Source organism: Musca autumnalis, unplaced genomic scaffold, assembly GCF_047663935.1.
Source record: "Musca autumnalis isolate F117 unplaced genomic scaffold, ASM4766393v1 scaffold_1, whole genome shotgun sequence".
NCBI lineage: Eukaryota > Metazoa > Arthropoda > Insecta > Diptera > Muscidae > Musca > Musca autumnalis.
Window position 1 is genome coordinate 32,116,262 of NW_027411644.1, and position 24,786 is coordinate 32,141,047.

The following is a 24,786-nucleotide window of genomic DNA, read 5'->3' on the forward strand; positions in this document are numbered from 1 at the left end:
TGTCATGCTTAAGTGTTCCATACGCCATTTGCCTGATTCGAGAAAAACTCAAATTAATGTTTAAGGTCATACAGGATAAAAATGGTGCAATAATCCAATACTGTAAGAGCTCAGTTCTACTTAACTAAACTCATAGAATATATCAGTTGTTTATTTTAGTCAGATATCTGTGATAGTCTAGAAGTTATGGCCAATATTTATAATTGCAAAAAGTTGCTGAATTGTTCCATGGAATCTTTTTTTCATGTTTTTGGCAGTTTGTGTCACATGGAACACGTTTTGTCACATTTCAACCAAAACACTTTTATTTGAAAATGTTTGCCTTTTTAGCCGAAGATCATTTTTTAAGATTAATTTTTTAATCGAGCTTTATGATCTATTATGCAAGTGAAAAAGGAAAGCCGACGATTCGAAAAACACAGGAAAAAGTGTTGTCACGGCGTGTTAGCGTTCAGAGCCAAACTCATAACTTTCAAAGGCAGCGCTAAGCGTTTGTCATGAAAGCACAACTAAATGGGAAAATCCTCATTGTTGTTGTAAAATACAAAACAAAAAAAAAAAAAAAAAGAAAAGTTCGATGACATCGAAGCCGCTCCACATCCGATATGTCTGAAGAGTCTTTACCGAAGACGAAACATGCATGTCACATAGTGGTGGGTGTGTGGGTTCGAATCGTCGGCTTTCCTTTTTCACTTGCATAATAGATCATAAAGCTCGATTAAAAAATTAAAAAATTAATCTTAAAAAATGATCTTCGCCTAAAAAGGCAAAAATTTTCAAATAAATAAAATCAGCTGAGCCAGGCTGGGGTTTGAACCCACGTCCTTGAAAAACACAGGAAAAAAGTGTTGTCACAGCGTGTTAGCGTTCAGAGCCAAACTCATAACTTTCAAAGGCAGCGCTAAGCGTTTGTCATGAAAGCACAACTAAATGGGAAAATCCTCATTGTTGTTGTAAAATACAAAACAAAAAATGCATTTGAAAGAAGAAAAGTTCGAGGACATCGAAGCCGCTCCACATCCGATATGTCTGAAGAGTCTTTACCGAAGACGAAACATGCATGTCACATAGTGGTGGGTGTGTGGGTTCGAATCGTCGGCTTTCCTTTTTCACTTGCATAATAGATCATAAAGCTCGATTAAAAAATTAATCTTAAAAAATGATCTTCGCCTAAAAAGGCAAAAATTTTCAAATAAATAAAATCAGCTGAGCCAGGCTGGGGTTTGAACCCACGTCCTTGAAAAACACAGGAAAAAAGTGTTGTCACGGCGTGTTAGCGTTCAGAGCCAAACTCATAACTTTCAAAGGCAGCGCTAAGCGTTTGTCATGAAAGCACAACTAAATGGGAAAATCCTCACTGTTGTTGTAAAATACAAAACAAAAAATGCATTTGAAAGAAGAAAAGTTCGAGGACATCGAAGCCGCTCCACATCCGATATGTCTGAAGAGTCTTCACCGAAGACGAAACATGCATGTCACATAGTGGTGGGTGTGTGGGTTCGAATCGTCGGCTTTCCTTTTTCACTTGCTTAATAGATCATAAAGTTCGATTAAAAAATTAAAAAACACTTTTTATCAATCGCGTTCCACCTCCCTTATATGAAGTGCTACGGTGGAGTTTAAAAATCAGGACTTTAAATGAAACATTTATTTTTCTCATATAAATACAATAAGGACCATTATTATAGGTTTCCTTAACATTTATTTAAGGGATTCCCTCCACTTATCACTATATTGTGGTAAAAATTTCGATCGGACAAAACGGATTGATATTTTGCATTTCTAAGGTAACATAAAACATTTAAACGCGATTTTCTTATAATACCATTTTTGTAGTCGGTTAGCTTCAAGTCGAATTGACGTTTTTGCGTATATTTTTGTGGACTTACATCAAAATTTTGTCTTTAATCTAGGGATTTTTGGTTTAAACAATTGATAAATTTTCGTTTTCATATAACAATACAATATTCAAAAATATTTGGATTTAGAAACTATTGTTACGGAATTAGATTTAACTAATCTCCGTGTAGACGTTGTTTTATTCCCCAGTACGATTTGTACCAAATAAAACAGGGTTCGTTTTAGATTACGTTTCAACAATGCTTTATTTACTTTATTACACTTATTCAGAACCGACTTTAATCACTAAGCACACAGCAAGTCTCTAGTCAGCACGCAGCTATTCTTTAACCGATCTATTCAGTTCAACGCTTAAAACACAACTACTCGTCATTGCCAGTTCCCCTGCATTTATATCCCAAAGTCTCCCTGTTCGAGAAATATCTAGAGCATATGGCAACACCTCGAATCTGTACAACGAACACACAGACGCACATTCGCACTAAGCGAACAACCATACTCACATACATACATGGGGGATGATCAATGACGTAATTACAACAACAAATAAATGTAAGAAAAGAAGTGACAAACTAAACAATAATTACATGACTATGGCAAACAAAACAAAAGCACATTAATGAAAGGTAAAGAACATCTAGAATAATGAAGAGAGTTCTACATGGTAGTTGTTGTTGCTTAAATAAAGTAACTACGTAATAAAACTTTACGTTACAATTCAAATTTTTAAATTAACGGAAATTAAACTAAATTAACTTAAACCTATCAGTTACATTCGTAACATTGCCTCCCGCTTAAGCCTGTTCGTCCCGAATAGGCACAGTTCCCTCTCGGTGGTATGGGCATTGGTAACACTGCCTCCCGCTTAAGCCTGTTCCTCTGGACTAGACACAGTTCTCGTTCCGTAGTGGTAGCAACTGATTTAGATGTACCCTCTACGCCATTAGCTTTGGACTTTCGCTCTTCTGGACGTTGCTTTCTCTCCAGGAATCTTGACGTTATACCTTCTTTCTTTGTGGTCACCTTCCTAAGTGCCACCTGGTCTTCATCGGACTTGTCCTTCCTTGTTGTACGGCCGCTTTTCGATGGACGTTTCCTCGACGTACATCTTCGCTTTTTCCTCCTCGTTGCGAGATTTTTCCGCTTTCGTACTGGCCATTTTTCGGCGGCTTCCACCTTCAGCGTACGGACATCTACAGCGATTTCGTCAGATTCTGCGCTAGGGCGACACATGCTTTTCTTCTCTTTGTAGCCCACATTAATCGGTATTTCCACATTGGACCAAGTCATCACACGGTGCTTTATGTCCAGGTTTATATCGAAGGCAATCATGAAGTCTACACCAAGTATAACTTCGTCCATAATATCGGCCACTACAAAATCGAAATTTACAGATTTTCTACCCATGCTCAGCCTCTGGTAGGCCTTTCCATGCACCGTTGTAGTCTCGCCTGTGGCCGTCCGCAATTTGACTCCATTTAACGGCAATACCTTCCCTTTTACCAAATCCGGTCTAATAATGGACTTTGTTGCACCGGTGTCCAATGTCAAGGTACGCAATACACCATTGACGAAGCCTTTCACCGTTAAGTTGTGGTTCTTCTGCTGGACTATGGCTATAGAAATTGTGGGACCATCGTTTTCATCCTCTGCCAGCGGCGCCTCGTGATCGACGGAATTCATTTTATTTGATTCACCTGATATCTCTCTTTCCAGATTCTTGGCCACCGGTTGGTCGTCTCTTTTTGAAGGCGGTGAGGTGGATCTGGGCCTTGGTCGTTCCAATATGCATTCTCGTGCAATGTGTCCAGCTTTACGACAGTTATAACAAGTCTTTTTCGTTCTAGCAGCCCCTCGTTTCACACGCATCAGTGCATCTTTCAGCAGGTCGACAACGGTCTGGGAATTGTTGTCCTCAACTTGCAGCCTCCGCACGTTGTAAGCTTTAGGTTTCACCAGCATCTTCGCGGTTTCTTGGGCCAGGGCAAATGACACGGTTTCTGCAAATGTTCCCATCGGTGCCGCATACGTCGCAAATTTTATCTCTGGATCACGAATACCACTAGCAAATGTCTCAATCTTTATGCGGTCCACCAATGGATGTGTCTCTCCAGGATATGCCAACTGCGCCAACCGCTCTACTTCAGCCGCAAAGTCTTGCAATGTCTCATTTGGCTTCTGGACTCTTCCCCTCAGTTCCATTCGGTAGATCTCTTGCTTGTGTTCACTACCGTACTTACGTTCGAGAGCAGCCATTATATCTCCATAGTTGTTCCTAGAAGCGGCGGGAATACTCTGTAATACGTCAGCAGCATCACCCTTCAATGCCATAAGGAGTGATACCGCCTTTTCGTTGTCGTTCCAAGAATCTCTAGCAGCCACTGTCTCGAACTGTAATTTGAACACATTGAAAGAGGTAGAGCCGTCGAACACTGGAGGCTTAATTTTTAACATGTTATGAATAGCTCTCACCGGGCCACCTTTGATTTCCAGTTCCGACATTTTCTTCTCCAGGTTCACAAATTTCTCGTCATGGGCCAGAAATTTCTCGTCAACAGACAGAATCTTTTTATCCAACTCTTTAATTTGCACCTCCATGTTTTCTACTCTCTTTTCAATCACTATCGTGATGTTCTCGAGTTTCTCGTTAATTTTTCTAGAATTCTCTTCCAACTCCTCTTTTAAGTTTCTTGAATTTTCTTCAAACATCCTAGAATTTTCTGCCATTAAGTTTTCGGTGATTTTTCTAGAGTTCTCCTCCAACTTTTCCTCTAATTTTCTGGAATTTTCTTCGCTCATTCGACAATTTTCTGCTTTCATTTCCATCATAAGTTTGGAGGTTTCTTCGCTCATTCGACAGTTTTCTGCTTTCATTTCCATCACAAGTCTGGAAGTTTCTTCGCTCTTTCTGGAATTTTCTTCCATTTTAGCATCTAATTTCTCCATCATCATAGCCAGCATTGATTTCAAATCGTCACCCCTGGCAGCTACCGACGAAACTTCCTCAACGCTGGATTCGCCCTTTGCCGATAACTCGACTTCCTCCTTCTCGAACTCATATTCATCGATGTTCATTCCACGGCGCTCGAACTCTTCCAACAACCGTTTTTGTAGTTCGGCCTTGTTGCCAGTAGAACACAACTCCAACTTACTTAGCTCCTTCTTCAAGTCTTCCACTCGTAGATCCTTAAACTTCATTGTAGGATGATCGTAATCTCACTGCTGACACCAATTGTTACGGAATTAGATTTAACTAATCTCCGTGTAGACGTTGTTTTATTCCCCAGTACGATTTGTACCAAATAAAACAGGGTTCGTTTTAGATTACGTTTCAACAATGCTTTATTTACTTTATTACACTTATTCAGAACCGACTTTAATCACTAAGCACACAGCAAGTCTCTAGTCAGCACGCAGCTATTCTTTAACCGATCTATTCAGTTCAACGCTTAAAACACAACTACTCGTCATTGCCAGTTCCCCTGCATTTATATCCCAAAGTCTCCCTGTTCGAGAAATATCTAGAGCATATGGCAACACCTCGAATCTGTACTACGAACACACAGACGCACATTCGCACTAAGCGAACAACCATACTCACATACATACATGGGGGATGATCAATGACGTAATTACAACAACAAATAAATGTAAGAAAAGAAGTGACAAACTAAACAATAATTACATGACTATGGCAAACAAAACAAAAGCACATTAATGAAAGGTAAAGAACATCTAGAATAATGAAGAGAGTTCTACATGGTAGTTGTTGTTGCTTAAATAAAGTAACTACGTAATAAAACTTTACGTTACAATTCAAATTTTTAAATTAACGGAAATTAAACTAAATTAACTTAAACCTATCAGTTACATTCGTAACACTATTATTCTTCAGTTTTTAAACCAAGAACTTTAAAACAATTTGTTCCATACGCCACACTTTTCTGTAACTTGGCAAAAATGGGCAATTTTCTGTTCCAAACGCCATCATTTTTGGTACGGAACAATTCGTTTTTGTCTCTTTTTGTTCCATACGCCAAACGACATGCATATGGAACTAAAAAGTTCAAAGTTGTTTTGTTCCATACGCCAGGCTTTATGGATATGGAACAAAACGACAAGATTTTTTTGGTCACAAAGCGGATATGGAACATACTGACATCTGAAAATCTCAGAAACTATAAGAGATAGAGAAAAACCGACCAAAAAATCTGAAAGAGCATGGTTGAAAACCTTGCAAGGTACCTTTATCTCAAAATGTCAAAAATGGTGTATGGAACACTTAAGCATGACACCGACGAAATCTCAAGTCGACGTTTCAGCCAATCAGACGCCGGCAACCATGTTACTATTTTTTACACGCTCAAATTTGTCGAGTAAAAAGTTTTTAAAGAGAGCGCCATTCAGCGCCATTTTTGTTCAAAGAGAAGTGAACATTTTACAACAGATCTGAGCAAAATCGAGAGAGAGGCAAATTTAAGAGAGAATTAATATTTAATTTTTCTTGATGTTTCATTACTTATTTCAAAATTCTTTAAACATTAATGTTGTCTAAAATCGTCCACAATGCAAATTATTAAAAAATATAAATAAAAAATTGCATAAACTTTTAATTGTTTATGGTTCACAAAAAACTAAGAGTACGTTTTCACAATTTGCCTGTGTGCGCGCACACGCGTGCTCACCCCTATTTTACAAGTTTTTTGTGTACGGGAACAGTTTTTCCGGTAAAATGTGTAAAAGTCGTAAAAGTTGTAAACACTTTTTAGTTCTGGAACAAAGCATGAAGCTGTAAACAGATACAACGTTTGATTAAAGTTTTGTGTCGTTTTGGCCGTTTTTACACTGTTGGGCATGATGCCGAAAAATTCAAATTCATTTGAAATATATGCCGGCAAACAGATAAACGCTGGACTTTGGTATCGTCGTCGCCCTGTTGTTGTTGTTTTTTTCTCGACGCCCAACGCAAAACTTTAATCAAACGTTGTATCTGTTTTCAGCTTGAGCTTGATGAGTACATTAAATAGTTGTAAAGCGCCCCATACACTATCAAATTTTGATGTCAACATTTGTAGTAGTATGTGTACATTTGTCAAAATATGAGAATGTGTGTGTGTATTTGATGGATTCAGGAAAATCAAAAAAGTTTTGATTTTCAAAATGAAACCCAATCAATCCGATGAATATGGCTTATTTTCAAAACTGTCAAAAATAAATTTTGAAAAAAGAAAACATTGTGTTTGGAAAGAAATAAAAAAAATAAGTTAATTTGTTTTTTAGAGGAAAATTTGAAGATTTCCATTGCAGATTGAAGGCTGATTGAATGCTTTGCTACACACTTATCAAGTACACACATACGTAAGGGGTTCATCGGCTGGACAAGCCAATTTGATAGTGTATGGGCCGCTTAACATACCATTTAATGAATCATGACAATCAGCTGTATTTTATTTTTTTTTTGTAAATTTGGTTCAAACCCCAAATATTTTAAGAAAAAGTGCAAAACATGAATGAAAAGTAAACGGTATACACTCAAATCATAGCAAATTTTTCTTCTCTTTTATTGCAGTTGCATTTCTTGTTCATCGTTTCAAATTCGCTTACAAATCTAGAAACAAAAACCAATCGCATGCCTCAAAGTCTGTATACCAAAAAGATATTTTGCAGGTCTCTCTCTCGTTAATTTTGAATATAGAAAAATTAGAAAAATACTGAAAACTCCAAAATTGTGAGAAAAAATGAAAAAATGAATGAAAATAATATAATTTAATATCAAGTAGATATCTGAAAGAAGGACAAATATTCAGTTCGTATAAATTAAATTTACTCCTCTTTTGGTTGAAACTTTCTTTAAAATCAGTAAATAAAAGCCCTGTTCCTTTACGTGCAAGAATCTTCAAGTTTTACCACTTTTTACTCGAAAAGCGTTCCTTTACTTCAGACACCACACAATTCATATGGTAGCAGTTTACAACTTTTGCTACATTTGCCGGTTTTAACATTTTCAAAAGTAAAGGAACAGGCCAAAAAAGTATGAAAATATGAATCATGGTACAATAATACAGGTAGCATTATCATGCCAGCTGATGGTAACATAATGTGTCAATTGCATTGAATTGATGTCAAATTTTGACATCTTATGTTGCCAACAATTGCCGATGCGGCTACCTGTGTGTTTGTACCATGATATGAATCATGTTGCCTTGAATTGTGTACCATGTTGTATGAACGGGTTAATTCGTGTAAGTAATTATGAGAGCCAACAACGTGATTCAAATGCTGGTATGAACATGACATTAGTTGTTGTAATTCATGAACAAGAAGTCGATTCTGTTTTGAACACCAAAATAATACGAATGAATCGTGTTGATGGGCGTCAAAGTAATACAAAAGTTGGAAAATGTAATGCTAATGCTAAGTTTACATTTACGAAATCCACTCGATTTCAACTGTCAATTCCATAGCTCAAACGTCAAATGAAATCTCATCTCCAAAATTTGGCCTTCGTAATATTTTATCAAAACATAGTTTAAATTCGAAGATGGGCTATATCGGTCCACTCCTTCAGGTACCTCCCCCACAAAACTTCAAAAATGTTCCGAAAAATTTTGCGCACTATAACTCTCGAAGGGAGTGACCGATGTAATCTATACTTTGCACATCCTAATATATCTACCAGATATAGATCAGGTTCGAAAATGGACTATATTTGTCTACTCGTTCTGGTACCTCTCACACAAAATTTCGGATAAGTTCACTTTAACACCTGCTCTCGGATCACTTTGATTTTTGTTGAAGCGATTTGCATTCGATATCTCCATTACGACGGTAACAGTTTTCTTGGGAAAACAGCCCGAAAGGTAATAACAATTTTTATTTCGACTGAATTTTAATATGTATAAAATATTTTGTCATATTTTTCAAAACCATAAACAAACACAATTTGTGTATACTGATTTGAAAGAATAAGCAAACCAATAGAAAAAATTGTAATCAGCTGTTTGCTATGCCCTACCTTGTAATGATTCTACCATGGTTAAAATGAGTTTGTCGAAAAAAATAACAATATCGACTGTCGTTAAAAAGTTACAGAATAGGCCCACTGGGGGCTCAATTCTGTTTCTATGAAAAAGTGAAATTAAAGCTTTTATAAAGGAAAAAACTGTCAAATGAAAAAAATTGTAAAGGAAATATTTTTCATTTCAAATTTTCATAAAACAAGAATCCAGCCCCTGGGAATGGATTCTTGTTCTATGAAAATTTGAAATGAAAAATATTTCCTTTAACATTTTTTTCATTTGACAGTTTTCTCCTTTATAAAAGTTTTCATTTCACAGTTTCATAGAAACAGAATTGAGCCCCTGTAGTGCGATTCTCTAACTCATTTTTTGAGTTAACGACAAATGTCGGTAAAATTAAAACGCAAAATAATGAATGAAAAGTATAAATTATTTTTGACAACATTGTTACTGTCGGTAGAACTTTACGACTACTTTTTATTGGTCGCTAACTTACCGAATATTATCGTTAATTACCGAAATTATAAGAATTTTAATTTTACCGATTTTTGTCGGTAACTCAAAAAATGTGTTAGAGAATCGCACTACTGGTCTCATAAAGAAGTGTAGTAAGAGAATACTTTTCGAGCATGACACAATTACCCAGGTAGAGGCATCGTAAAATTTTGAATATGTTATGTCAAAACTTTCTTTATGTTTTTTGGGAAAATTACAACAAAAATAATTTTTTATAAAGGGATTTGACTTTTCATATTCGATCAGCTGGTGCGATACCACTAACTGGTAGTTCTGCCATGTTTTCGAGTGAAAAGTGGTAAAAACCAGAAGACTGGCAAAGGAAAAGAGCTATTAACTTGAATCTTTCTCCATTTGTATTAAAGTGCTGTAGGCCTATTCTGTAAACTTTAACAACCATCGATATTGTTAAAATTTCTTTTGTTTTTGTAACAACTACAAAACAAACAAATGAAATTGTTGTAAAATAAACAATGAGTAAGACATTCATTGGTTCCTTAATCTGTTATAAAAGAATGTTATTAGAATATGTAGAATATATGTCAATCGGAGTGAATTTGAAGATTAATAATTTTTGGACTAGTACAAATTTTTGTTATGATTGTTTATGTTTCTTATTTTTAATATTGCTTAGCTGATTCACTAAACAGATCTTTATATTTTCTTTAATTACATCCTGTTAATGAATTTTAAGGCTATTAAATTTATTGTATTGTTAGTTTTAAGCTTGTGGATAAATTCCTACATAGGTAGGTATATGGCTGCTTTTCTTTTGTATGTTAGTCGATGGTCAGACTAGCAAGGTTTCTTGAAACCAATTTCGTTAAAATTTCTTTTCAAGTTTCGTTAGTGTCCACACACGTTAACGTGAAATTTCAGATTTTTTCGTGTCCTCTTTATTTTACCATTCGTGTTTGTTGTGTTTCTCATACCAATAAAAACAAAACAAACATAAATAAACTAAAAACAGCACAAAATAATTAACATTTATAGTTAAATTAATATTAATACATAGTTAAATTTTCACTATTTCATTAATTTAATGTTTTTATTAAATCTTTTTATGCTTGCTTTGTTCTTAACGTTTGCTTGAGAAAATAAAAATGAAAGAAAATGGAAGAAAAAATCTTGCAACGAACAACAAGAAGAGGCAACACAACAAACACAGAAAACCATGTACATGGGTTTCACTACTTCATACCCCTCGCCTATAAACTTGACGTCGCCATGTTGAAATCGTGCTAGTCTGACCATCGACTTACAAACTAAACCGGCTCATCACTGTTTTTTATCATGAATGTAGAAAGAATTGTCAATATCTGCTGATTTCAAATCGGAACTACTAACTAACATATTAAAAAAGTTAAAATGTCTAGCAGTACCCCATTGTTTTTTTTTTGTCATCAAAACCCCAGCCTAGTCAGGACGGCTTATCTTTCATTTTGCTACCTTTTTATCACAGGCAGTGTTTTTGAATTGATTTCAAAGATGTAATAATATTATTTTCTTCTGGGAAATAAAAAAAATAAATGTACCTATGTTTAGTTCCCGAGATATGGCCATCTGAACAAAAATTTTCAGGAGAAAGTCTTAAATCCTCCCGACCGATGACCGGCTACTTAGAAAAGTTTTAAATTAAAAAACCGATAGGGGTAGCTAAAGAATTTCCAAATTTTTTTGTTTCAAGTTTACTAGAGGGGCCTTTTTACAAGTAAAGCTTACTTCAATGTCCACAACTTCTTTGAAATATCTTATTTTAATTATTTCCTCATGTTGAATATTAGGTGTGTTCGTTTACTCAATAATTCGTACAAGTCCAGTAACTTCTTGTAAACGACTAAGGTCTTTTGCATTGTACTGTAGAGTAAACGAACAACATCCAGTAGCAATTTGTACAGATTTTGAGTTAACGAACACACTGATTATCGAAATTCACATTCTAATTGTCCATAGGATATATTGTTATTGGCTTAAGCCGCTCAATCAGAATGCACTATGCATTTTATTTTTATGCATCTAGAAAAACATTTGGTCTGTTCCTTTACTTTTAAAAATGGTGAAAGTAGTGAACTGCTCTCATATAAATTGTATGCTTTTAAAAGGGAGCACTTTGCGGTTAAAAAGTGGTAAAAACTGGTAACCTCAGGCACGTAAAGGAACACTACTATTTACTTTATCACAACACTGACCAAGGCGGCACACCCACAACTTTCCAAACTTGTTTATCAAACTGAAGCACCACGTTTCCTTTTTGTTGTTAAATTCAAATTAAATCCACTTGAAATGAGAACACATTTTTGTTTTGTTTGTTTTTTACCTTTTAAGTCATTTAATACAAAAAAATATGTAAAACATGTCTTAAGAATTGCTAACGACACATTTACGCATCATCACCCTTGGTGGCACGTGTGTAAATGACTTGAGAGGCGTGTTGGACGACTTGTTTAATCAAACCTGCAACGAAGCAAAAAAAAAAAAACGAAAATGCATTTTAGTAAAAGTCCAATAAGGAATTTATTTGCTTCATAAACTTACCCTTTTCGCGCAATTCAATCAAAGCACGCTTGGCCAAGGATCCACGGATCTTCAAACGTTCAGAGACTACAGAGGGAGTAATCAATTTGTACTGGGGTACTTCCTTGTACAACTTTTCGTAGGTAGCCTTATCGAAAAGAACTTGATTGTTCAACTTGTCCCTGACTTTTCCTTTGGACCACTTCTTCTTCTTGGCTTTGCCGCCACCGCTACCTTCCTTCTTCTTTTGTGTTTTTTGTGGCTGTTTAGCCGACGATTTTGCGTCCTTCTTTGGCGGCTGTCAAATTTTGCAGAAAAGAAAAACATTTTATTAGTACACCAGCACAGCAAGCAAACAGCATTTGTTTTATGAGGTTATGTTGAATTGTTTTCTTTAAATTCTCACAGTATTTCCATTGTTTTAATGTTCAACTTCACTATGTTTTGTGTTATGGTATTTATTATTTTTATTTGTTTCAATCACTTTTCACATTATTTCACTTTTTTTGGTTTTTATTCGGAAATTATCGACGAAAACATTGGCCGCACGACTTACCATCTTGAAAACCTCAAAGCAAAAAGATGGAGGACGGAAATTGTCAGTGCTACCACACTATGTATGCGAATTTTTGACATTTGGAAGTGTTCAGAAAGTAAAATTTACAAAATGTGACTATGTTTTGCTATTACCCGTTAGAGGGAGTTAGTGTTGTGTGCTACTCTAAATAGAGAGAAAGGTTTTAGTGACGTATAGCTGAGAAATATAAATAAAAAAATTGGCTTATCTTTCCTTTACCGACCCACCTCAGAAAATTATGAAAAAATTACCACAGATAGTGTTTTTTATCCCGATTCCAACCATGTATTGCTTTTGTTGCGGAAATGTTTACTTCCCGAGATATGGGCCTCCAAAGTTCCCCAAAGGCCCTAGTATAAAATGTTGGCAAACCACCGCAGAAAATTATGAAAAAATTACCACAGATAGTGCTTTTTATCCCGATTCCAACCATGTATTGCTTTTGTTGCGGAAATGTATAATTCCCGAGATATAGGCCCCCAAATTTCCACAACGGCCCTAGTCTAATATGTTGGTAAACCACCGCAGAAAATTATTAAAAAATTACCATAGTAAATTTATATTAAAAGAATCATAATAATGATAAAATTAAAATTATTATTAATAAAATTATTATTAATTATTATTAAAATTATTATCATTAAAATTGATTTTTTTCATAGGAATGAAGAATAGTTTATAGTGCCAATAGTCTTGAGAAGACACGTATATGAAAAAATTCAATATATTATTCATCATATAGTCATGGAAGCTCGCCGATGTATATTGTGAAGAGTTTCTTTTTGTTATATTAAATAAATTTTCATCTCTATTCCACTGAAACTATTCAGAAAAGAAAAAATCAATTTTAATGTTTTAATTTAACAATTTTAATTTTTATGGGTGCCACCGTGGTGCTATGGTATGCACACCCGCCTTACACACATAAGACCGTGGGTTCGATTCTCCGGCCAGGCAACATCCAAACACTTTTCAACGGTGGCAAAATACCCCTCAGTAATGTTGGCGACATTTCCTGAGTATTTCAGCCATGTAAAACTTCTCTACAAAAGTGGTGTCTTAGACACTCCGTTCGGACTCAGCAATAAACTGTAGGTCCCATGTCATTGAGCTAATATGCATCGGGGTGCACTCATTGATATGAGAGAAGTCTCCCTTGTCCCTTATAGGACGTTTGTGGAACAATTAAAAAAATTTATTTATATCAACATACATATATTAAGAATTTGATTTTATAATTAATTTCTACTCGGAATTTAATATTTTGTTAATACTATTTATTGGCCTTGAAGGCTTTTGTATTAGTATATGTATTGAATAAATAAATAATGCAATAAATAAATAATGCATAATTGTCATTCCTAAAAAGTTAAAAAAACTTATATTCGGGTATGTACTGAGACACACTTCAACTCTCACTTCACGCCTCAAGCATTTCGATCATCCCATTTACTCCTATTTTTTGCGAATTTCTCGGGACTAAGGTTCACTAGGGTATTTAAAAAGAAGAATACGCCCAGCCCATCCATACTAGAAAAATCAGCGTAAATGGGGTAAACAAAATGCTTGAGGCGTGAAGTGAAAGGTAAAGTGTGTCTCAGAACATACCCGATTTATTTTCTTTAGTCCTGTTCCTTTACGTGCCAAATTCTTCCAGTTTTACCACTTCTTACTAGAAAAGTGTTTAATAACTTTTACCATTTTAAAATGTAAAGAAGGAACATACCAATAATTTCCCAAACGCAATTTTTATCAATCTCGTGTGTTTAAAAATGGTAGCTAATGAAATGTACGGTTTTCCTGAATATTACTTAACTTATTGTCTTATATAAAAACATTACTAATATCACTTTTTATATAAAATAGATTTATTTCATTTCCTACCATATATAATAATTCACATTATATATTAATCAATTGTGTGTGTATAACTTAACGAAAGAAAAATTAAATAATAAAGCCAATTTCTTGTTGGTATTGCGGCCAGATGATGAACTTCAAAAACGCGCACTGCGCTTACGACCTGTATATTTTGTATCCGGTCTGGTGTCTTTGCCTTGACGCCTTCTACGTTCCTTCTTGGCCAAAATCCAATCACGAGATTTCTTCAATGGTTTCCCCCTACAATCTTTGGTCATTTCACGTTTCTTAATATAACTAATACGTTTCTCATCCTCCTCACTACCCAGAGCTTTGGGCATGGGGGCAGCACCTCCGGTCATAAGAACCAAAAAGTATTTTTTAGCTTTCGTTGAGTTGGGATAATCTACAACAATGCCACCATAAAACCCGGCCTTCATTGCTTGTGTTGTTACCATTTCAATTTGATCTGCATTTTCGGGATAAAATTGAAATACAGCGCGGGCTGTACGTGTCAAAGCAGAGAATAAGGTGGAAAAGAATTTGTACAGTCTTTTGTGGGGATTATGTGAGGTTTTGTCTGCATTACACAACCATTGCAGGGCAGATATCGAAATCGCACCATCAAATGTGCCAGGTTTGAAAGGCATTCCTTGGCCCATATCGCCCAATACTAAATCACCTTCCACCTCTCTGTCGACGGCAATGTCTAACATAGATTTGGATATATCTATACCAATCCACATGTGATCGTTATCCTCAAGAACACTACCCGATAGACCGGAGCCACAGCCAATATCCAATATTAAATAGGATTCATCTTCATCCAGGTTGAGTAATTCCAAGGCACGTTCAGCCATTTCCACTTGAATTTCAATAATTCGCGAGCTGTGTGAGAAGAGAATTCACATTAGTAGGTTCATTTTGTTGCGACAGTCCATACTTCCCGAGATATGGACCTTCAACAAAGTTCCGTAAGTATCCAAGGAAAACGTTCCACAAAGTCTCAAACGATTTTGCAAAAGCTCAGATTAATAGTACAAAATATCAAAATTGTTTTACTCACTTGCTCGAATATTTTTTGGCTTCATCATCATTATAAAACTAAGTGCAGAAAACAAAAGAGAAAATATGTTAAATTATTATCATATCAACTTTACATCAATACTTACGATTTCTGGGGGTGCAGAATGTTCCGGTCTTCTAGCCATTGTAAGTAAATATATTAATTTATTAAATTTAGTCTATTAGATCTGAATTTTTTTCTGTTTTTCACGTGTTCACGTTGTTTACGTTCTCACAAATGGATCTGTAGACCGAAAAATAGAAAAACATTAAACAGTTACCAATTTGCGAGTAACCATTAGGTAATGCTTACTTGACGAATGACGGAAGACATATGGCGGCGACTGGCAAATTGTCATTCATTTCAAATGTCTGACACAATTCTATAGTCCGTGTTTAGACACACAAATTTATCGGGAAAGTAAATTCTGTCTTTAGGCAATAGGGGGTAGGAAAGAGTATTGAGGAGCTCTTTCCTCTCCGCTCTCTCTCAAAAAACTCAATTTACTTTCCCGAGAAATTTGTGTGTCTAAACACGGACTTATGATTGCGTTTTGCAAGTTTAACCTGAGAATAGAACAAATGATTGGTTTTGGCGTTTGTGTTTATTTTAAAGAAATGTGCAAGAAATAGAGTACAAACTAATCAAAATTACTTATAGCTTTGTTCCAGAACTAAAAAGTTTTTAAAATGTTTACGACTTTTACACATTTTACCCGAAAACCTGTTCTTGTACACAAAAAAGTTGTAAAATGATCACTTCTCTTTAAACAAAAATGGCGCTGAATGACGCTCTCTTTAAAAACTTTTTACTCGACAAATTTGAGCGTGTAAAAAATAGTAACATGGATGCCGGCGTCTGATTGGCTGGTACGCCGACTTTGACATTTGTTCCACCTTTTTTTGACGTTTTTTTTTCATTTTTGCGTTCCCGAACTTTTTGAAAAAACTTTTGTGTGACAACAATTTTTCTCTCTTTCTCTCTTTTAAGGCCTAGGTACATAAGCTGCTTTGCCTGGTTGCCTTGCTTTCCTGCTTCATTTTTGACATAATAAAAATAAAAGAATAAAGGAGGCCGAGCAAATTTCGAACTGGGTTGCCCTTTTCTTTTTTATTCCAAAGACGTATAGCAATAAAGACCCGAACAAATGCATTTTCCAAAAACATATGCTAATAGTTCCATATTTTGGTTACAGATGGCTACACAACTCACTGGAATTGATAACAGCAATGCCAATCGTTTTTGATTCCCATTTCTCGCGGCAGAAAACATTAACGTCGTGTTTTGTGGCTGAAATTTATTTCTTTTCTTTTTTTATTGTTCATTCAATGAAAAAATCAAAAGCGAATGCCGTCAAACTTGAGTTTTAATGTTTTTCTTGTCAATATTCCAATGAATAACAGTTTTCGTTTAACAGAATGTTGCTATGATGTCGTAGCAACAGAGGTTAACTCCACCTACAGTTAATTTTTAACAATTGACTTTTCCTATCTTATAATATTGACATCTTTGTTTATTCTTTTATCAGAAGCAAGCAAGGCAATCAGGCATGGCAGCTTATGTACGTAGGCCTTTACGAGTTTTACTATTAAAAAAGTACGGGAACAAAGCTTATATTAGATGTAAGTTGGCAACGTTACACTTGCCATCCGTTACATTACAAGAAGCCAGAGAGAAAGTAACAGCTGATTTTGCGGTAGCCGTCAATTTCGTGTTTACATTTCTTCGGCTATTGTGAAAATTGAATTGCATAAATATAACGAAATTCAATTGTGAAAAGTAAAATATATTATAAAAATGGCATCCCTGTTGAGAAATCTCGTAAGACCCGGACAAAGATGGTATGTATTTAAAAATAACACAAACCAACATGATTTTAAGATATTTTTTACAGTCTTTGTTTACATCAACGAGTTACGGTGCAGGCCTTGAACTCCAAAAACTTCTCAAAGGCAGCAGAATCATCAGCCACAACATCCGATCAAAAACTTGGTATTAGTGATTCATGCTTAAAGAGGCTAAAGGAAATATGTGCAGATGGCAGTTTTTTGCGTATTACTGTAGAAGGTGGTGGCTGTTCAGGTTTTCAGTATAAATTCGATCTGGACACTAAAATGAATGAAGATGATTTGCAGTTTGGTAAAGATGATGCAAAAGTTGTCATCGACAATGTTTCATTGGAATATTGTAACGGAGCCACAGTAGACTATCATACAGAATTGATACGTTCCGGTTTTCGTATGTTAGCTAATCCCAAAGCTGAACAGGGTTGTTCTTGTGGATCATCTTTTGCCATTAAATTGGATTAGAATTGTTATTTGTTTAACTATGTTTAGTTATTATTATATACAAAGAAGTTTTATTTGTTGTTTACAATTATAAATTAATAGGACCAGTCTAGTAGTAGAGACTGGTCAAAAAAGCGCGCTTATTACATAAATAAATACACAACTCTTGACTAAAAATATTTTGTCACTAATTTACACGGCATGCTACTTCATTATTTACTGGCGGCCAGCTGTTCACTCAGGCTAATAATCTGTTCGGTAAGAACACTAATCTGTTCATCATAATTTACTCTTGTAGTGGTCTGTAAAATGAAATGGAAGATGGTTAGAAAGTATTTATTTAATGATGCGAATGATTTAAATCTATAGTTTTTACCATATCTTCTTCCAATAAATGTAATGCTTGATTAATGCTTTCAATTTGCTCGTCTTTGTTTTTCAGTTCTTGTGTTGCATTTTCGAGACAAACTTGTAAATTATCAACCTCAGTTTCTACACTGCGAACTTTCGATTCGGCCCAAACTTTATCCTTAAGCAGATCTTCCAACTTTTTGCTTAGATGATTGAAAATTAATAGTTCTTTGCTGCATGGCATTGCATGGTGATCTTTTCCCGAATCTCTTTTGCTGAAAGGAGTGGAAGAATTGGATTGGAACACAAAAAATAAATAGATGAGAAACCCACCTCTTGCCATCTGAAAACGAGGGTATAATAGTAAGGCCTGCAGCTGTTGTTGTACTACTACAAGAGGAATTTGCTCTATTTTCTTCTTTGCATAGCAAACTTGTTTCAGCTACATTCAGAGATTCAGCATAGAGCTTACTTAACTCGTATTGTGCACGCCAATGTGCAACTTCTTGTTCCAATGTCTGAATACGACTTTCAATTTCCGATTGATGAGAGCTATGATGATGATTGTGTAAAGGTGTATTTTCACTGCCCGATGCACTTAAAGCATCTTCACTGCCCAACTGGTGAAACATTATAAGTATGATCAAATAACAAAAGTCAATGGAAATATCTTGAAAATTGATTCTCACCATGCTCGCGGCTTCAACAAGTTTGGTCTCCAACTCTTGATTTCGTGATTGTAACGCCTCAATATCTTTGCGTAGTCGTTTTTCATTATCAGCATGCTCAATGTTGCGTTTTTCAAGGGTCTCTTCCATGTTTCTAATACGCTCAGCATGTAATTGGAGACTTCTCTCTTTGTCATCAATCTAAAACGGGAGAATTTGTAGATGTAGTTTTCGTACTTTTTAGAAAATTGGCGCCTATGGTCATACCTGTGAAGTTAGTTCAGCATTTTCCATAATTTTCTTTTGCAACTCCTCAAAGATCAATGCATCCTGTGAGGTATCCGCCTTGTTGGTCATGGAATTTGTGTGTGCTGCATCATTTTTGTCGTGTAGATGGCGTTTCTTGTCTTTGTCTTTTTTCCGTGCCTCTGTCGTGACCAATTCATCTTGCAAAGCGGCAACCCGATGTTCCAATTGTTTATTACGGAAACCCAAAGAATCTATTTCTTGTTCTGCCCGCCTGGCCTCTAGCTCTTTCTGCTTTAACTGATCTCGAAGATTTGAATTTTTCGATTGCTCTTCCAGTATACCCTTGCGTAGCACTGAAGCTTGAGCTCTTATCTAAATAGTACAATGCAATTTAAGGGAATTAATTTAGGGCGTTTTTGTTGTTGCCAACATGATGACTGACCGACTTACCTTTGCATACTCACTGGCTAACTTTTGATATTTATCTTCAGCAACAAATCCCTCCATATTTTTGGCATAGAATAGTTATTAGTAATAGATCCACATAGACATTTTATCATAGAGTTTTTGCTCTTCCAACAACAATAGCAGTATTTTGTTTGTTTAATTTCTACGGCAAAGTGAAATGCAACAAAATTACTTCTTTCAGGTGTGATTAACTCAACAGAATACAAGAATACAACACTGTTTGTTTGTATAATTTTTATTCACGATTACTGGAAAAAGTCTACATAGTCCACAAAATAACTATATATCATTTTAAATTGTCCAACAATTAGAAAAGAATATATTTTTTTTAATAATTACTCCATAAAAAGGAGATTAATAAATCTAGCCCTCTCTCTTTTTAACAGCTGTACAAACTGTCATTTTTGTTTTCACTTTTCATTTTATAAAGTTGGCAACAGTAAGGCGAATTTGGTGTTTTTTTATGGAAAAAGTTTTAGCGATGTTTGGCTAATTTGCTATTTTTTCTACATTACCTCTAAAAATAAAACATTTGGAGGAAAATATAATTTCCCTCATTAGAAATTGGTCAACTTGTTTTGGAATTTGTCATTCTTCGAATTTATATGACCATGAACACGAATTAAATTTCATCGGTTGTTTTTACATTGTTGTTATTTCTATGTAAAAGTACCGTTTTTTAACAAAACTAAGTTGGCATCACCAACATATGGATGTACTGTTGTCTAAAATTGACATATGAAAGCGGTGGCGTTCATTAGCGTTTAGTTTACGAGTAAACAATTTTTTACACTATTCTAGAAGAAAAGGACCTTAAAAATGTCGGGAAGTTCTATTGAACTTAGCTCTTACCGCGACCAGCACTTCAAAGTAAGTAAAAATCCACTTTATTTGAAAATCCAGCTATAAAATACAATTTTTACGCAGGGTTCCCGCTCGGAACAAGAACGATCTCTGAGGGAATCAACCACATTATATGTGGGTAATATGTCATTTTACACGACCGAGGAACAAATCCATGAACTTTTTTCAAGATGTGGAGAAGTTAGACGTATAATTATGGGTTTGGATAAGTACAAAAAGACACCATGTGGATTTTGTTTTGTGGAATATTATACACGGGTTGATGCTGAGACGGCAATGAGGTGAGTGTTTTTTACTGAAAATTGTAGCAATTTATTAAGTTGCGTCAATGTATTTCCAGATATGTTAATGGCACAAGACTTGACGATCGCTTGATACGTGTAGATTGGGATGCAGGATTTATAGAGGGCCGTCAATATGGTCGTGGCAAAACAGGTGGCCAAGTACGTGATGAATATCGTACAGACTATGATGCCGGTAGAGGTGGTTATGGCAAATTACTATCACAAAAATTAGAAATCGTACCGAAATGTTAATTAGGCTAGTTTTGTATTTTTAAATAAAAAATAACCATAAAAATTATGAATTTTGTTTTCTTTATTTTTATCCATCTCTACAGTTTATATAGCCTACACTTCAAATACATACATATTTTTTAATAGCTCAATTGACTGCTTACACGTTCTACGTCTATAATAGATATTTATTTGATAATGCATTTTAAAAAATGCAATTAAATTGCATAATTGTTTTAATCTCTTTATTTTTTACCCAAATTATTGGCCAAAGAGCAGCTTAAACCGGTACCATCGGGTTCAACATTCAATTCCACCACTTGACCATTCTCAACTACCATAGAGAAACGCTTAGCACGTACTCCGCCCAACGGAGGCAAGTCAATGGTCAAATCCAAGGCTTTGGCAAAAGCGGCGGATGGATCGGCCAACATGCGTACTTTACCGGCAGCATTGTGTTCCTTGCCCCAAGCAGACATGACGAAAGGATCATTTACTGATACACACACAATTTCATCAACTTTTTGTTGAGATTTCAAGCTGTCGGCTGACGATACATATCCGGGTAAGTGGGTCTACAATTAAATGAAAAGTTTTGAGAGATATTCTAAAGCTTAGATGTGTGTTAAATTACCTTGGAGCAACCGGGAGTGAATGCCCCAGGGACGCCAAAGATTACAACTTTCTTTCCGGATGTCAAATCACCGGTATTGATTTTATTGGCTGGAGAATCTTCAAACAGATCCACAGAGGGCAATTTTTCGCCGACCTTTGAACAGAAATATAAAGTTTTTTTAGTGGTTAATTGTGACCAGAGAAAGCAGATCGCTTTGGGTTTCTTCTAGTATAAAGAATACTATAGGTACATTTTTATTCTGAAACAGTCAAGATTCCTCATAACCGATGCATGTGAAGAGGAATTATGTTGCCAGCAAGTTCTAAATCAGAACTTTTGCGACTGATATTATTTTCAGATTAACATAATTGCAATTTTCATTCAACTTCTTAATTAACTTCCGCAACAATTACATAATGCAAGGTACAACCCTTTTTCCCCAAAAACCATAAATAAAGACATGTGAATTTCATTTCCGGATCTTACCTTAATGGGAGCCATTGCTTTCAACGATGTAGAGATTTGACGTATCGATTGCAACTTCGACAAATTTTGGAATAAAGCACGACCGACAATTTGCATTTTTCTCACCTTCTCTCGTTTCTTCTAAATGATATCTGAGCTGGTGCATATAGTATACAACAACCATATGTTTGGTGATTTTGGCAGAATGTCATAATCAATAATTAGGAAGAAACGCGAAATGGCATTGTTGCCAACCTTCTTTTATTTTACATTTGTTTTATTGAAAAGCGATGGAAAATAGGAAAATAAAGAAGAAACAAAACACAGCTGGCAATTTCAGGTTGAAAAATAATCTAAAAAATCAAACAATATGATCTGATAAACGCTCTATATCATCCAGACTAAATCCCTTAAGTTTCTTTTCAAAGTCCAGCATAAATTCCTTGGTAAGAGTAGCAGATTGTGTCTCATTGTAGTACTTGCGGAAAGAGCGATGAATAATATCCTTAATGTCTTGTTTAATAACTATCAAATTTAGTTTTGTTCCGTCCTTAATGTTTGGATACGCAGAAATTGGCTGGTCATCGTTTAATGTGCGTCCAAGTATCAATATCTTCTGTGAACCCACAGCAATGCCCAGTCGCTTTTCGATTTCTTGCTTGACCTCATAAATCGTCGTGGCTGGTGTAACCTGTAAAATGGGAAATCACGATGTGTCACCATTGGATTATAAAATACAGTGGTCACTACTTACTTCCAAGTTACAATCCTGTCCTTTCAATACTTTAATAATAATTTGCATTATTGTTATTTATGGTTTTTTCAGCAGCTCTCCTTGTAAATATTCCCAATAGCAATTAGGGATTTATAGCTCGTTGCTATATACAGAGATTTACAGGTGTGAATCTTAATTCAGGTAATCGGTTTCTGGATACCCCCCGTTTACACATGCAAGTGTCAGTTCGAAAAATACCAATACAATCACACATATTCAATGCCTCAGCAACTAACAACCTCACTGCCGATAAAATTCCGTGTCAGTAATCAATGTAAAGCTGGAAACACATACAACGTTTGGGTAAAGTTTTGTGTCGTTTTGGCCGTTTTTACACTGTTGGGCATGATGCCGAAAAATTCAAATTCATTTGAAATATATGCCGACAAACAGATAAACGCTGGACTTTGGTGTCGTCGTCGCCCTGTTGTTGTTTTTTTCTCGACGCCCAACGCAAAACTTTAATCAAACGTTGTATCTGTTTACAGCTTAAGTGCTTTGAAAGTAACTTTAATTTTTTTTCGAACGTTCACACATGTATGTGTAATCATTGGGTAAGTCGATGTTCAGACAAGCCCGTTGATATTGAAAAGTTTGTGTTTGTGTCCACACCAAATGCGGTTTATATATTATATGTATTAGGACCACAGTTGCTATCGGGCTATCGGCACGCATTAAAAGTGTGAACAGAATGAAATACGCCGCTTTTTTCACGCTCAATTTCATGTAAAAGACTAAAGGCCAAGTACTACCTAATTCAAATGCTGCCTAATTCATTTGAATTCTGATTGGCTGATACGCCGACTTTGACATTTGTTCCAGTTTTTTTGACGTATTTTCCATTTTTCCGTTCCCGAACTATTTCAGAAAAGTTGTGTGTAAGAACAAATTTTTTGCAGTTCTCTCTTTTACGAGTTTTACCATTAAAAAGTACGGGAACGAAGCTTACCTGAATATATTGAAAAAATTTTGCAACACTTTTCGTGTGATTGTTTTCATGATTCAATTCATGGCGCAGTATACAAGGCCAGCTGTTTTCATCCTATTTGTCAAATTCATCGTTATCTTGAATTGTTCGTACTAAAATGTAAACAAAAAAATGTTGACAACTTATGGCTATATTACACCTTATGCTTTTCACATGTATGTAGTCACTTTGTGTATACTAATATACAGACCAGCTGATGTCATACATGTGAAAAAGCATATGGTGTAATATAGCCATTAATCACCTTAGTCCCAATTTACATTAGGCGAGTTTACTTGCGGCAATTGTCAGTTTGTAGGTGAGAGAGGGTGCTGAGAGGCAAAGGGTTACCATATGCCTCACCTCTCTCTCCTACAAAATGACAATTGCCGCAAGTAAACTCGCCCAATGTAAATTGGGACTAAAGGCCTGCGTACATAAGCTGCTCTGCCTGATTACCTTGCTTTCCTGCTTCATTTTTGACATAATAAAAATAAAAGAATAAAGAAGGCCGAGGAAATTTCGAACTGGGTTGCCCTTTTCTTTTTTATTCTTTTATCAGAAGTAAGCAAGGTAAGCAGGCAAGGCAGCTTATGTACGCAGGCCTTAACTAATTGCATCATTTATGCAATTTGCTCTGTTCCTTTACCCTGCGTTTACAAATGACAGGACAGTTGACTTCATGTATTGGTTGTCAAAATCCCAAAACTTGCCTTTGTGACGTAGGCGTCCAGACAACTGCAAAAACAGTTGTAAAATTATGAATGAAAATCATCGAATTCCTTTTGTTTTCCGTTCACATATTTTGTTTTTGTTCATGTTCTTTTGTTTTCAACACATTTCAATTATTATCTCACACATTTTTACAAAAAATGTCAAAATTTTGTTAACCCGGCTGTCTGTGAAAGAATGATGGACAGCTGGTAGCCAAACGACAAATGTATGTATGTGTTAGTAAATCAGAGTTGTATTTGAAGACAAACTGTCTAGTGTAAACGCCTAGTTACGTGCCTGAGGTTACCATTTCTTACCATTTTTAACCTGTAAAGTGTTCCCTTACTTTTAATAGCATAGTCTTGTGCCAGACTATGAAAATTTTCATGAAAATGTTTTGAGCTTATGGGTAAGAAGGGAACAAGGGATCTCCT

The 24,786-nt window shown here is 35.5% G+C and overlaps 7 protein-coding genes across 8 annotated transcripts; 2 read left to right on the forward strand and 5 right to left on the reverse strand.

Annotated features, from left to right (window-relative positions):
* Positions 1-11,689: 11,689 nt before the first annotated feature.
* RpS25 (ribosomal protein S25) lies at positions 11,690-12,593 on the reverse strand. Its single transcript, XM_073963329.1, has 3 exons — positions 12,466-12,593; positions 11,931-12,207; positions 11,690-11,849 (listed from the first exon to the last, which is right to left on the reverse strand). The coding sequence occupies exons 1-3, from the start codon at positions 12,466-12,468 to the stop codon at positions 11,776-11,778; spliced, it is 354 nt and encodes a 117-aa protein (XP_073819430.1). The 5' UTR covers positions 12,469-12,593; the 3' UTR covers positions 11,690-11,775.
* A 1,739-nt stretch (positions 12,594-14,332) lies between these two features.
* Positions 14,333-15,651, reverse strand: LOC141390419 (18S rRNA (guanine-N(7))-methyltransferase). Its single transcript, XM_073963330.1, has 3 exons — positions 15,519-15,651; positions 15,413-15,450; positions 14,333-15,234 (listed from the first exon to the last, which is right to left on the reverse strand). Exons 1-3 carry the CDS (start codon positions 15,555-15,557, stop codon positions 14,484-14,486), a joined length of 828 nt encoding a protein of 275 aa, XP_073819431.1. The 5' UTR covers positions 15,558-15,651; the 3' UTR covers positions 14,333-14,483.
* Positions 15,652-17,081: 1,430 nt separating this feature from the next.
* LOC141395467 (iron-sulfur cluster assembly 2 homolog, mitochondrial) lies at positions 17,082-17,895 on the forward strand. The gene is made up of 2 exons (XM_073971349.1): positions 17,082-17,253; positions 17,307-17,895. Exons 1-2 carry the CDS (start codon positions 17,210-17,212, stop codon positions 17,719-17,721), a joined length of 459 nt encoding a protein of 152 aa, XP_073827450.1. The 5' UTR covers positions 17,082-17,209; the 3' UTR covers positions 17,722-17,895.
* Positions 17,730-19,877, reverse strand: LOC141395442 (uncharacterized). Of its 2 annotated transcripts, XM_073971311.1 has the most exons (7): positions 19,776-19,833; positions 19,419-19,578; positions 18,987-19,340; positions 18,741-18,920; positions 18,385-18,671; positions 18,077-18,326; positions 17,730-18,002 (listed from the first exon to the last, which is right to left on the reverse strand). In XM_073971311.1, exons 2-7 carry the CDS (start codon positions 19,473-19,475, stop codon positions 17,913-17,915), a joined length of 1,218 nt encoding a protein of 405 aa, XP_073827412.1. In that variant the 5' UTR covers positions 19,476-19,578; positions 19,776-19,833; the 3' UTR covers positions 17,730-17,912. The 2 variants fall into 2 exon arrangements, with proteins under 2 accessions (XP_073827412.1, XP_073827403.1); XM_073971302.1 differs by having other exon boundaries at positions 19,419-19,877.
* Positions 19,878-20,146: 269 nt separating this feature from the next.
* Positions 20,147-20,882, forward strand: Cbp20 (cap binding protein 20). The gene is made up of 3 exons (XM_073971337.1): positions 20,147-20,306; positions 20,364-20,581; positions 20,641-20,882. The coding sequence occupies exons 1-3, from the start codon at positions 20,256-20,258 to the stop codon at positions 20,834-20,836; spliced, it is 465 nt and encodes a 154-aa protein (XP_073827438.1). The 5' UTR covers positions 20,147-20,255; the 3' UTR covers positions 20,837-20,882.
* On the reverse strand, positions 20,880-22,107 carry Prx5 (Peroxiredoxin 5). Its single transcript, XM_073971322.1, has 3 exons — positions 21,918-22,107; positions 21,450-21,584; positions 20,880-21,390 (listed from the first exon to the last, which is right to left on the reverse strand). Exons 1-3 carry the CDS (start codon positions 22,011-22,013, stop codon positions 21,061-21,063), a joined length of 561 nt encoding a protein of 186 aa, XP_073827423.1. The 5' UTR covers positions 22,014-22,107; the 3' UTR covers positions 20,880-21,060.
* A 48-nt stretch (positions 22,108-22,155) lies between these two features.
* On the reverse strand, positions 22,156-22,804 carry LOC141395469 (ubiquitin). Its single transcript, XM_073971364.1, has 2 exons — positions 22,651-22,804; positions 22,156-22,587 (listed from the first exon to the last, which is right to left on the reverse strand). The coding sequence occupies exons 1-2, from the start codon at positions 22,696-22,698 to the stop codon at positions 22,258-22,260; spliced, it is 378 nt and encodes a 125-aa protein (XP_073827465.1). The 5' UTR covers positions 22,699-22,804; the 3' UTR covers positions 22,156-22,257.
* Positions 22,805-24,786: the final 1,982 nt, after the last annotated feature.

Excerpts from the sequence above, each read along its gene's own strand:
- RpS25 (XM_073963329.1), bottom strand. Across the intron at positions 11,850-11,930 it reads GATTGAATTGCGCGAAAAGG|GTTTGATTAAACAAGTCGTC; the intron begins GTAAGTTTATGA and ends GCTTCGTTGCAG.
- LOC141390419 (XM_073963330.1), bottom strand. The coding sequence starts at position 15,557 with ATGGCTAGAAGACCGGAACATTCTGCACCCCCAGAAATC. Across the intron at positions 15,451-15,518 it reads ATTCTGCACCCCCAGAAATC|TTTTATAATGATGATGAAGC; the intron begins GTAAGTATTGAT and ends TTCTGCACTTAG. Across the intron at positions 15,235-15,412 it reads GCCAAAAAATATTCGAGCAA|CTCGCGAATTATTGAAATTC; the intron begins GTGAGTAAAACA and ends CTTCTCACACAG.
- LOC141395467 (XM_073971349.1), top strand. The coding sequence starts at position 17,210 with ATGGCATCCCTGTTGAGAAATCTCGTAAGACCCGGACAAAGATG. Across the intron at positions 17,254-17,306 it reads GTAAGACCCGGACAAAGATG|TCTTTGTTTACATCAACGAG; the intron begins GTATGTATTTAA and ends TATTTTTTACAG.
- LOC141395442 (XM_073971302.1), bottom strand. The coding sequence starts at position 19,475 with ATGGAGGGATTTGTTGCTGAAGATAAATATCAAAAGTTAGCCAGTGAG. Across the intron at positions 19,341-19,418 it reads TAGCCAGTGAGTATGCAAAG|ATAAGAGCTCAAGCTTCAGT; the intron begins GTAAGTCGGTCA and ends TGTACTATTTAG. Across the intron at positions 18,672-18,740 it reads TTGTTGAAGCCGCGAGCATG|TTGGGCAGTGAAGATGCTTT; the intron begins GTGAGAATCAAT and ends ATGTTTCACCAG.
- Cbp20 (XM_073971337.1), top strand. The coding sequence starts at position 20,256 with ATGTCGGGAAGTTCTATTGAACTTAGCTCTTACCGCGACCAGCACTTC. Across the intron at positions 20,307-20,363 it reads ACCGCGACCAGCACTTCAAA|GGTTCCCGCTCGGAACAAGA; the intron begins GTAAGTAAAAAT and ends ATTTTTACGCAG. Across the intron at positions 20,582-20,640 it reads GATGCTGAGACGGCAATGAG|ATATGTTAATGGCACAAGAC; the intron begins GTGAGTGTTTTT and ends ATGTATTTCCAG.
- Prx5 (XM_073971322.1), bottom strand. The coding sequence starts at position 22,013 with ATGCAAATTGTCGGTCGTGCTTTATTCCAAAATTTGTCGAAGTTGCAA. Across the intron at positions 21,585-21,917 it reads AAGCAATGGCTCCCATTAAG|GTCGGCGAAAAATTGCCCTC; the intron begins GTAAGATCCGGA and ends TTCTGTTCAAAG. Across the intron at positions 21,391-21,449 it reads TCACTCCCGGTTGCTCCAAG|ACCCACTTACCCGGATATGT; the intron begins GTAATTTAACAC and ends ATTTAATTGTAG.
- LOC141395469 (XM_073971364.1), bottom strand. The coding sequence starts at position 22,698 with ATGCAAATTATTATTAAAGTATTGAAAGGACAGGATTGTAACTTGGAA. Across the intron at positions 22,588-22,650 it reads GACAGGATTGTAACTTGGAA|GTTACACCAGCCACGACGAT; the intron begins GTAAGTAGTGAC and ends CCCATTTTACAG.